This window comes from Arctopsyche grandis, chromosome 13 (genome assembly GCF_051622035.1).
Source record: "Arctopsyche grandis isolate Sample6627 chromosome 13, ASM5162203v2, whole genome shotgun sequence".
Classification (NCBI taxonomy): Eukaryota; Metazoa; Arthropoda; class Insecta; order Trichoptera; family Hydropsychidae; genus Arctopsyche; species Arctopsyche grandis.
The window spans coordinates 23,888,307-23,901,171 of record NC_135367.1 but is presented as its reverse complement, the minus strand read 5'-3'; the positions used below and the strand labels follow the sequence as shown (position 1 = coordinate 23,901,171).

Below are 12,865 nucleotides of genomic sequence, written 5' to 3'. Positions count from 1 at the left end.
CAAAAGAAATCTATTAATGAATGTATTTTTCCAAAACTAGTTCCATCTTCTTCATTGTTGTTAAAATGTAATGCTGACAATCTAAATGCCAAACCATAATCTAAAATACTCGGCAGTTAGGAATTTCCATATTGTAATTCTGATATGGTTATAAATTCAGAAATTCCGGTGTCAACCAGTCTTTATAAACATTGACACGGATTACACGACCCATGTTCAATGCTACCTGGAAAGGCTTAGCCGTTAGTATTCTTGTATATTTTTTACATACTCAAAAAACAACGCATATCAGCGTATTTCAGGTTCATGGACTTGATCGGCGTCAGTCAGCATTCAAAGGGTTAAATATATGTATGTAGTTAATATACTAATATATGTATGTATAAACCTTGTAAGGCTTTCCAATAAGAGGATTATCAGCACATCGAATATTAATAACGTCTCTTATCAAATGCTTTTGACCATTGTATGTAGTCAAAATCGAAATTTTTTCAGCCGGATAACCCAAAAGACGCATGTACATAAACACGGCTACGACGTATTCAGCTTCGGCCAAGTTCTGAAGTAACAAAAAGTTGACATTATAAAAGAAACTGTTAAAAAAATTAAGTATAAAAGTAACATGATGCAATGTAATATAGTTAACCTGATAAAAGTATGGGCTTGGTTCACTCTCACCGACACCATTAAAGTCTTCGACGTTTATCAATTGGAAGTCATGACAGAATCCGGCATTGGCCATTCGATACTCCGGCAAATTGAGCACATGTCCTAAATTGCCAAGTAATTTATACCTCCAATTGTACAAATTACAAATGCTAAAATGAGAATAAAAATGTTCGGCATAGTGATTTGCTTTTACAGTTTTTTATTAATTTCAAATATAATTCGGACTAACCTGGCACGAGCTCTTCCTTGAGCGTCCAAGTCTACCGTCGGAACACCGAGTCTGACCATTCTGGTGAAGAGACTCTGCTCCATATTGGAATACTTCTGGAATGCCATATTTTTAATCACAGGCGGAAGTTGGTGATGATCGCCGATCATGATCCACCGTTTCAACCGAGAAAAACCATCTTGAGGATTTTGCAATAGCAGCGGTATGAACGTTTCGATCTCGAGGATTTGAGCCGACTCTTCCATCAGTATGTTGTCGTATTTAAAACCTTGATGATGAATACCATAGATTTATTAGTAAACGATGCATATCATATTGAAAACTTTATCATTGAAATACACACCCATATCCACCAACTCCTTTCTCTTCAACGCAGCGTGAGTACAAGTCATCGCTATAATCTTAGCTTCCTTAACTAGCAAATATTTAGATCTATCCAAACCAGATCTCAACAATTCAAAGGCTCTGAACTCATCCAGCTCTTCGAAGATTCTTTCAATGTATCTACAAAGTAAACAGAAAATAATTATCCATGCATGACAGATAACATATAATACGAAAAAAATATAATACAAACCTATAACATCCCTCAGCTATGTCCATATCTTCCTTATAAGACTTTCCTTTAAACAATGGCTTCGGAGCGTTATCGAAAAATCCATGGAATGGAAATTCAAGCGATATTAAATTCAACGGCAACTCCTACAAATAAAATAGACGTTATAAAATTGATCAGACTATAAAAGAGTAACAGAAAAAAATACCATACCTTCGCTTTTGAGGATTTCGGTTTACAAACAGACAAAAACTTCTCCCAACGAGCCACAATATGATACAAAAAGAAGTGGGCAGCGGTTTCACACGTGGCTCCGACGTCTCCCTGTCCTCCAAGACTCTCCTGTAACCGCTGGACTGACTCCAACAACTCGATCCTTTTAGCGAGGACGTAATTCACTCGACCATATCTAAAAACAAGAAATTCGTGTATTAACAAACAAACATCAAACATGCCACACTTAAACAAAAGATTCATACCTTGAGAAATCTTTGTCGGTATCCAAAGCCTCTTCACCGTGACCGAGACGTAGCAAATGCCTTTCGTCAACATCCAAAGCCATGATCTTCTCGAACAACTGATTGAGAGCTTGATTGGAATGTGTCACAATGAGGGTGCGTTGCCATGGGAAATTGTGGTACAGATTCGATATAATCTGCACTGCTACGTCTGTCTTTCCCGTTCCTGGAGGACCCACGACTAGAGTAAGACCAGGTTGCATCCCAGCTCGGATGGCTTCGACTTGGGTCGGAGTGAAAAGAATGGCATTTCTAAAATTTCATATGAATTAATCGTTAGGAATTATTACATAACTTATTATAACTAAAGTATAGGTATATAACTGTATAGAAGAAATAAAGAGACGTATGAAATTAGGATGGAGTGCATTTGGACGAATGAATATGGATGAGAAACTTGGACATTGAACGCCAAAATGCTACACTCAAAGAATTATGGAACGCTGTATGCTCAGCATAATGAGGAAAGACAGGAAGCGGAACACGTGGGTGATAAGTATGACAAGGGTAGTGGACATAGTGGTTAGAGTAAAGAGATTGAAATGGCAATGGGCCACGGGGTTAGAAGAATGGACGAAAGGTAGACAAAAGAAGTGCTAGAATGGTACCCGAGAGAATCCAAAAGGGTAAAAGGAAGACCGCAGGGAAGATGGGTAGACGAAATTAGGAAAATGTGTGGGGTGAGATGGATGAGAGTTGCGCAAAGCAGAGACGAATGGAAGCGTATTGAAAAGGCCTTCATCCAACAGTGGATGGTGAGTGGCTGTAAATGATGATAGCTGTATCAAATTTACTTTTTAGGTTCGTTGTAAAGATATGGTCCTCTACTCGGTGGAACGTGTGGTTCAACAGTTATAACTTCCTTTTCGTTGGATGATTCCTTTGAAGCAGTGCCGTTTTCTTTGTTTTTATGAAGAACTTCGTCAAATGTTAGTCTAAAACAATGATTAAAATTAAAATATAAACAAGCTGAATACATTGTACGTTCTGGGTCATAGCACATGTTACAACTCACTGCTAGCCTATCTTGTTTTCTCACTCATTCAACAGTATTTGGGTGAACAAACAAGATGGATTCGCCGATGAGAACATTGCATTGCATTTCGAAATTACTTACCGGAATGGTGGCAACAATTTCTTAGGATCGTCCGTATTGACTTTGATCTGATGATTGGGAAAACTGTGTCGCAGATGATCCATATCCAAAAACGTATCGTTAAAATCCATCGTGGCAATCTCGTTAGACATGCTATAAATCAAAAAACGCATTATCAAAACGAGCCATTGTTTCGAGTGAACCACATCGCAAAGTAGACAACGACATACCGCGAATAGTGAGCCTGTCCCGGATCTCCATATCCCAGTATGATATCGTGCAGCCAATCGGGAACCACACACTCCGTATTCATCAGCTCCCTGATAGTCTCCAATACGGCTTTGAAATTATTTTCTCGAGGCTTACGCCGCATCAGCACGTTGAAGGACTCGTAAACATCCTGTCATAATCATATATGTATTCATATGAAATTGTTTCAAACCACAACGATTGCATTATATAATACTATACCTCTTTTCCTTTACTGGCTTCGTCTAGATCTTGAGCGTATTGATTCGGATCCAAACTGACTCTGAAAGTTCGTGTGTCGCCGCTTAACTGAGGTTTTTCAGCTATGCCTTCTTCGATGACGCGTCCTCCGGCATCCAGCATGCCTTCTACTTCACATCCCCTCACATAGACTAATCCAGTCTGGGGTAAAAATGGAGCTCGGTGATCATACTTTGTACCTAAAATGGCAATTGGATGTGTCAATTATATATTTTACAAACAAATATCGGGAAGGCCTAACAGGCAAACCCCAATGCACCTTCCTGGCCAATTACAAATATCGATATACAATTTTTAGAATAATTTTAACAAATTTATCACGGAGACATCTATGGATAAATTCTAAACATTTTTAATATAAACGTCAAATTACAAGATGCTGAAAAACTCTTTTTTGAAATTTGCGAGACATTTATGTACAAATTTGCAGTATTTTTATACGAATCAGCGAAATTCGGGATACTGAAAACTCGAAAATTGTGATCAATTTGTTGGAACCATTTCGAAGAAAATCAGATAAATTGGCAAACTCTGATAGGAAACGATCGGCCTGGAGTCACAAACCATGGTCTGGCCAGCAGTACTCAGTGGGACTCGAACCCGAGACCAGTTCGAAAGCATACATGCTAAGCATTAGTCCACGCTGCTGGTTATATACGTAGATGTATAATATCTAATATAAAGTACATATATAAAAATGGATACTGACCGATTGCTTGTGTTGGTTTTACTGTTATTAAAAAGCATACATCGTGCTTTCTGAGGTTTTCCCATTCTACTTTTATATCACTCCTCACAGACAAGACTACGGTGACGTCTGCGCGTACTCTCGAAGGTTTCTTCTCGCCGATGTTCGGCTTGGCTACTTCGACTACGGCAAAACCTGTGATCGGTTGTGCCATACGTGCCCAACCCCCGAAAAAAACGTCATCATCTTCGGCTTTCCTGGAAGATGAACGAAACGAGTCGTATATAAAAGCATTCTAAGAATAGAGTTCATTGGACGGACGAAAGAAGAATTCTCAGACAAGAGAATAGGAACAGTAAGGAGTTCATTCATCCGGGAGACAATTTAATTATTTTTAAGTCACACAGTCTGAAACTAACTTCCAGACTTCGGATTTAAGATTAAAGGCAGCAGAAATGAAAGTACTAAAAGGAAACGGAATCTGGCTCAACTGGCTCAACAGCTCAAATTTCAGGTCCTCGCAGCGTTTGCTCTTGACACAAAGCAATAGGTCACAGATACAAATTGAAGAAACAGATGAACTTTAAAATACATTTAGGACAAATTTTCGATGTGTGAGTAAAAGTAATCATAGCCTATAGAAGCAAATGAAGTGTACACATATATTAAGCAAGTCAAACGCAGGTCATTTGATGTCACGTTTGAATTTGGAACGGTTAATAATCCTGACTGATACAAGGTGTACGGGTGAATGAAACAAATGTTATAACAACATTTAATCAACTGTACCAAAAAAAGTTAACCCAAAACAATTCGAAAAGTTCAAGGAGAAATAGAATTACAAATTTAAATATGTGGAAGTTGATAATGAATTGTTAACCCTCTTCATTGAGATGTTTCAATTAAGCTGGCTGAGGCATATTCTATGGACGGGTGAATTGTCGCGACTGTACCAAAAAAAGAAGAACAGATTATTGATATCTAAAATATGGCTGACGATCCAAAAACAAGCTCTTTTGGAATGGCATGAAAAATTGCCACTTGCGAAATATTAACCCTTTGGGTGCTGACGTCTTTTCTGTTGAAAGCCCACCACGATAAAAATTTTGCCAACATTTCCAACTAGAATTATTTAGAAATCCAATAGATTAGCAGGTATAAAAATTTTAGCTAATCCAAACAAACCCTAGATAAGTACCGCCGAGGATTTTGAGTTTTGTAAAGGTGTGTTTAGACTCTCTAATATATCTTACAACACCAACCCTGTCACCAACAAGTATATTAAATTGAATATGATCAAACTTTGTGACAGGAGAATAATCAATGATTTATTATGTCTGTTTTGTTTTCTACAGTGGAGTTATGGACTGTAGTGAATTAGTGGACCTCATAAATTTTCATACATCGGGGAGATTTACCAGATGCAACTATTTATTCCACATCAAAAATTATGCCACTAGTTATAAAAAAAATTGGGAAACGAATTTAGCCAATTTGATTTTTTTAATATTAGTAAATATAGTTTAAAAAAATTGTTTCATCATCATTTTTCTAATTTATACAAATGCTAAATGCATTTTATTTTATTGTTTTAATTCATTCATTTATTTATTCAATTATGTAGTTTTAAAACTCATATTTTTTCTTTTCTTTTCTTATATTAATATTGTGTTTTTTTGTTTTATTGTTCTATGTATATTCTATATTATTATTGTTCAATGGTCTTTGCGGCCGTATATAAAATAAAAAAATAAATAAATAAACAATATAAAATAAACAAAACAAGTCTATTAATGAACGTATTTTTCCAAAACTAGTTGAATCTTCCTCATTGTTAAAATGTAATGCTCACAATCTATATGCCAAGCCACAATCTAAAATACTCGGCAGTTAGGAATTTCCATATTGTAATTCTGATATGGTCATAAATTCAGAAATTCCGGAGTCAACCAGTCTTTATAAACATTGACACGGATTACACGACCCATGTTCAATGCTACCTGGAAAGACTTAGTGGGTAGTATTCTTGTTTATTTTTTACATACTTAATAAACAACGCCATCGGCGTATTTCAGGCCCATGGACTTATTGGCAAAATCACGATCGGCGTTGGTCAGCATTCAAAGGGTTAATTTTAAAAAAGTTTCAATTTGATAATAGTCATAATAAATATATAAAATATGAAAAGGAGACAGAACACAGATAGTTTATAAAATTTAATGATACGATTATTGCGTCTGTAAAATGTGAATAAATTATTCAATGACAGTAGATAATTCTATTTATGTACATATGTATTTACAACATAGCGATAAGTATTAATGCTATCGTAATATATAAATAATATTAAATACACATACCACGGTGATAATCTGCTAATGGCATCCTCGATGTCTTGTCTAATTTCATCTGAAAATATATAAATACATATGAGCGTATTGTGAAATCAACGATATATGTAGATAAATCAAACTCACAAGTACTCTCCAGTCTGAACAGATTGAAATTTCTCAACAAGTAATCGTGCAATGTGAGAAATTGCAGATTCAACTTGGGCAAAGCTAGACAGCCTTCTCCGTTATAATACTCAGACGGGACGGCACTCTCGTTCCAGACGACCTCTTCTGTCGGATACAAAGGCATCGCATTCAATTCTTCAAGTTGTGACGGCCGTCGTGAATGTCGAGATATCTGCAAACAAACAAACACATTACAACTGCGCAGTAAGACTATTATAACAAATGTATTTGATAGAATATGTACACACCAGTAATTCCCGGAGGAATTCTTTATCTAAACGGTGCCAAGCAGCTTCATGTTCGGAACCAGGCGGCGGCACCAAATTCAAATGTGTCGCTATAGCTCTTAGTTTCTCCACACTTTGGAATTAAATTCAATTTTACTAACATATCATATACATTGTAATTGAATACTGACTATGGTAAAAAAATTAATGAACAGAATTCGTCATGCTTTCAGATACATACTATATTGTGTGATGAAAGTTAATAATATGAAGAACGGCAGGAAGGGGAACTATTGATTGAAAGGTCTAGAGTTCAAGTCCTGACCTAAATTGTAATTATTTTATTTTCTTGAACGTTTCGAGTATTTACATATGTATATCAGTGGCGGCTCGTTCATATTGGTTTGCGGGCTGCAGCCCTCCAAGTATCATATTCGCTATTCCGTCTGTCTGTCTGTCTGAGATAACGCTCGCCGTACTACATATAATAGTCGTTTCGATTCGACATACTATTAAAACCTATACGAAGATATTGTTACGTACACCGCCGAGTAAGTACAATCGGATTAGGCCGAGTAGCATCCCAGATAATGTGTGACCGTTATAATTGGTTTCGAGGATTAACTCCAGGCTTAAGTACAAGTCGGCTAACAATGAGATACCCTCGAATGCACTTAGCGGGGGTAGCGGTAGCTCGGTCGCATTCCGGTAGAGTTCTCAGAACCCACAGCGGTAGCGTGGGACTGACTTCCGTGGCACATATAGTACGTGACCATAAAAATAGGTAAAAAAACCGGACGTCGAAGATGCCCTGAGCGACCGATCCGTTATAAGGCGATATTAAGACATTCTGGACGGAGCACTGGCAGTGCGTGTATCTCCTTAATCACCAATAAATGCTGTGAAACGACTTTGGCCTTTTACTTGGATCCTCCACCCACCCCTACGCAACAATATATATATATATATATATATATATATATATATATATATATATATATATATATATATATATATATATATATATATATATATATATATATATATATATATATATATATATATATATATATATATATTTATATATATAATAACAAAAGAAAAAAACTTCTATATATGTATATTCTAATCGATACCAATCTTTCCGCTTGGCTGAGAGTTTACCGCCATCTATTGAAAATTTATTTAACTAATTAATTTTTCTATCGGTGTTTTATATTGTTTATATGTAGGTAGTTTTACCATTGTTTTCATATTAAACAATTAAATATAAATATTAAATTAAAAATATTTAAAAGGTATTTGAAAAAAATTAGACGGCGTGAGGATCGAACACATGACCAACGACACATTTCTATTAATTTTTTTTTTATTTAATAATTTAATATGCCAACACCCATGCGATGATATGTCATCGGGTACAACACTAGTAATATATATTCATGCTATTTTTGTCGTCCATATGGGCTGGAGGGCTGCAGCCCTCCCAACATAGTATATATACATGCTATTTTTGTTTACATTTGGTCACCGGTATTGTCAACGAGCTACTACAGCCTGATTCATCTCTGCAACCCCCCACTTTGAATTCTCACGAGCCGCCACTGACGTACACGTGTATTTACATAGGTTGCCGGTTTATGCAAATCCGTTGTACAAAAGTTTGCGTCTTATCTCTTGGCATTCTAACTAAGATCATGAGCTGCTAAATTTTTTTGAAAACGTTACACGTTTACTTTTTTTTTCAACCTTCACCTCCGAGCAGCGCCAGACAATTCAGCTACATAGTTGTATGTAATATTATTAGAATACAAAATAATTACAACAAAAAATGTATTTCGCATTTATCCATTCCAGAAAGCATGGAAAAGCCCACTTTTGTAAAACTTTCCGTAAGGACTCTGTCAATATATGACACATGAAGTTGTCAAACAGTGAAAATATTTGATAAGATAACATATATGTATGTAGGTACAATACGAGCTTGTATTTTTCCTTTTTTCAAAATCGGTCGACCGGCTTTCACTGGTTTCAGAAAATTAAGATTTGTTGGAGTTTTAAATTTTTATATCAAAAAAAAAATGTAAATATATATACATATGTATATTATATTATGCAAAAAAATAATTTCTTATAAATTAAATTGAGTTATAAGCCCTATGAACTTTCATAAGATCATTATTACATATATGTATATATTATTATAACAAATATCACAGCCGTAAAATGGCAGATCCTGAATATGCACAAATAATTAAATGATTTAAATAAGCTACTATCTAGAAGAAGAACGCGCGAAAACTATAAATTATGGAAAACCCAATTTTCCGAAAATTATTTATGTATGAAAAACCGAGATTTATATGTAAGTTTTTTAGAACATCCTATCGTATATAATTATTGTTTAATGCGTGCGTGCGTGCGTGCCTTCGTTCGTGCGTGTTAAGTACGTATTGTTGTTCGCTAACACGCTCCATCTCTCTTTATCTCCTTGGAATGATATGTATATCGTGAAAAGAGACGCGGCATATTCATTCACATGAGTGGCCAACAAACAAAAGATTTATGTTTCATTATTTGTTAATTATTAATTTGGTATTTTAGTTATTAATTTGAATTTGACTAATTTCAACAACCATGCCAAAAAGAAAATGTCAGTTTTCTGACGATATCACAAAAGAGCGGCCAAGTATTGAAATAGGGAAAAATGAATACGAAGCATTTTGTTAGATTTGTAACATTTTTATATCAGTAAGTCATGGTGGAAAATCAAGCATAAGAGACCACATTAATTCAGGAAATCACAATTTAAAATTAATTTCTGCATCGTCATCGGTAAATATATATTCCTATCTATTTAAAAAAAATCTCCAGAAGACATTTTAAAATGTGCTGCGGAATTAACAACGGCATACAAAACTGTTAAGCACCATCAGACAATCAATTCATTAGACTGTACAACGCAGCTGAATCCATTATATATCCCGATTCTAAAATCGCAAGCAAACAATCTACGGGAAGAACGAAAGCAACTGCTTTAATTAAAAATATACTTGCACCTCATTCCGCTAAACATGTTTCAATAGAAAATACTCAATATAAAATAGTATTAACAGTGGGAAAAAATCCCAAGTGAAAATACGTACTTTTGACTTTTGATTTGAACTGAACGACTACTTACGAGTGATTTGAAAGCTGAAAAGTGCTACAAATGAAAGATAAAATACCAAACTATAGATTTCAATATTAATTTTGAACTGGAAATTGACAGATTTTGAGACACCGACCGAATAACACCAAGATATAGAAAAATCACGCGATTTAAAAAACACATACATATATCTCCGAATCTCGAGCCAATCAACATTGTTTATTACTAGATTCGTGTTCACTGGGCATAGATCTATAAGAAAAGTCATATCTCGTCACTGAACCAAAAAAAAATCGTCATTTGTCGAACGGTGTAATTAATCGGAATCGGAACTAAAACAGAAATTGGGATCCGGAACTGAAACAGTAATCGGGATCCGGAACTGAAACAGTAATCGGGATCCGGAACTAAAACAGTAATCGAGGCTGCCGTACCGAGGGGGCGCCCCATCGCCCCCTCCCCCCGCCGCGCCGAGGCTACCGCATATCGAAATCGAAACGGGTGGTTTCGGAAAGGAATTGATACACGAATTAGAAATTACGAATTATGAAGTGATACGTCCTGTGCATCGCCGACTTCAGACCCCCCCACTTCCCCGCTACCCTGCATAAGATAGCGGATAAAGTATCGCGCTACACCTGTTTGGATAACATATGCTCCTGGTATCGTATAATTTTTTTTTTGAAATTCCCATACTGTCCCCACGTGTTGCAAATATGCAAATATGCATATTTATATATATATTTACCGACACACTGTTTTTATATATACTATATTATTATTATAGTTTTGAACCATTTGTAGAATTACAAGATGAACCTAACGTGCAATAATGGTCTACAAATGACCAATGTGGCACAAAATACACAAAATAAAAATACATAACAATAGAAAGAAAAAAGCAAAAGAAGAAAAAAATTATAAAACATAAAAGAAAAATATCAAATAAACAGAATACATAGTAGGGAATGTCTTGCATCCACACCCAGCAGCAATATTTATTCATTTATTTAAAGTTTGGACCATTGCAGCATTACAGGCATTCCTAATGGGCCACAATGGTCAAAAATATAACAGAAAAGAAAAGAAACAAAATAATAAAATATGTAGAACCAGCCGCATATATAAAACATCCCCGCGAGGCCCAAATGAAAGACACAAAATTCCACTCATACATCACATCCAATTATGAAAATAGCAATAATAATATCACATGTGTAAATAATGTTGCACTAACCTGAGATTATCAAAATGTTTTTGCAAGCTTTCTCGAGTGTCTACGCTAGCCACGTTGGCCAAAGAGAACATTCTCAGATCAGGAAATTTGGCAAAAGCAGCTTTCTGAAATTATCCAATGTGTATATGTAAGTACAACATACAAACAGAAGATTCTTAAATATATAGGTAGATATTTCAAAACAACCTGCAATGAAGTTATTCTAGAATAATGATCCAAAGTCATGTCGTGGTCAGTTAAGGGGTCTCCGCTTTCATCGCTTATTTCAAATCTTGCATAAAACTTCAGCATTTGTAACAACTGCAAAAAAATAAAACGAGCTTTTAAGATAGAAAATTGACCAATGGCACACCAAATATAATACAACAGCTGTTTCTATTTGTATTTTCCCATGATGCCATTATGGTATTAAACTTATATAAATTATAAACATACATATATAAATTTATAAATTTGAAATCATATTTAAATAGTGGTGACAGATAGGTGAAATAGAACTCGAGTACCAGATATTCCGTATTCGCGATTTCTTTGGCATCGATTGTCGTGTGCACGATCGCAATGTGCGCAATAATCCATTTACCACATAGTACATCATTAAGCTTCGGCGCTAAATGGGTTCACTATTGACAATTTCTATCGTTAACCTTTTTTTGCTCTATAGACATTATATTTATGAGTAACATCATACTTATTCGCCAGGAATCATCCCAAGGTGACACATGTGGTTAGATTACTTTTACAAGGCTTTTTATACGTTTCACTTCGTTAATTGTAAATATTTTTAAATAAAACTGAACATAGAATATAATAGAGACATATATGGACAATCAACAAATTTTTTGATACACAGAAAATTTGTGAGATATACATTATACATATACATATGTATGTAAGTAGCATTTTATAAAATTAAACAAATTCGACTTTGACTCGAATTCGTGGGGAGGATACCGATTTATTAGATCCATCACAACAATTAAACTAGAAAAATCGGAAAATTCTAGCAGGAGATGGTCGATCTGTGTTTTAAGATCTCGCCAGTAGCACGTACTTGAACCCACGACCTCTCTACTATTATACAATAGCTCTACCAGTGCACTACGCTGTGGCTTTAGCATATGACATACACTGGCGGTCACATAAATTGCATCACCTTGAATATTACGACTTTCGGGTCTTAAAAGCTATAACTTCATTCTGGGTTCGAATTTTTTTTAGAGTTTTGTTTAAATAGATCGTCCTCGATATTTTGACCTCATTTTCAAGTGTTATCATGAAGTGGAAGCAGCGTTGTTCTTAATCTACAAATAGTAATGTCAAAACACCATCAAACAACTTCAGTGGAGAACAAACAACTTCAGAGTGAACATTTTTACTTTTCGAAATATGGACTTTCAACAAGAGACATTTCAAATCAGTTGGGATATTCTCAATTAAACATTCAAGAATACTGAAGAACTGT

At 35.2% G+C, this 12,865-nt stretch overlaps 1 protein-coding gene across 1 annotated transcript in view; it reads right to left on the bottom strand.

The window, feature by feature from the left end:
• Positions 1–12,865, bottom strand: part of LOC143921039 (RNA helicase aquarius) — a 46,635-nt gene that overhangs the window by 1,091 nt on the left and 32,679 nt on the right. Inside the window, exons 7-23 of the mRNA XM_077444136.1 lie at positions 11,587–11,700; positions 11,401–11,504; positions 7,034–7,145; positions 6,744–6,957; positions 6,627–6,675; positions 4,288–4,523; positions 3,540–3,757; positions 3,299–3,468; positions 3,090–3,221; positions 2,767–2,907; positions 1,934–2,224; positions 1,668–1,863; positions 1,476–1,600; positions 1,242–1,402; positions 899–1,166; positions 647–818; positions 389–559 (exon numbers count right to left, since the gene is read on the bottom strand). Of these exons, the coding sequence (XP_077300262.1) occupies positions 389–559; positions 647–818; positions 899–1,166; positions 1,242–1,402; positions 1,476–1,600; positions 1,668–1,863; positions 1,934–2,224; positions 2,767–2,907; positions 3,090–3,221; positions 3,299–3,468; positions 3,540–3,757; positions 4,288–4,523; positions 6,627–6,675; positions 6,744–6,957; positions 7,034–7,145; positions 11,401–11,504; positions 11,587–11,700 (2,874 nt within the window). The remainder of the gene's footprint in view (positions 1–388; positions 560–646; positions 819–898; positions 1,167–1,241; positions 1,403–1,475; positions 1,601–1,667; positions 1,864–1,933; positions 2,225–2,766; positions 2,908–3,089; positions 3,222–3,298; positions 3,469–3,539; positions 3,758–4,287; positions 4,524–6,626; positions 6,676–6,743; positions 6,958–7,033; positions 7,146–11,400; positions 11,505–11,586; positions 11,701–12,865) is intronic.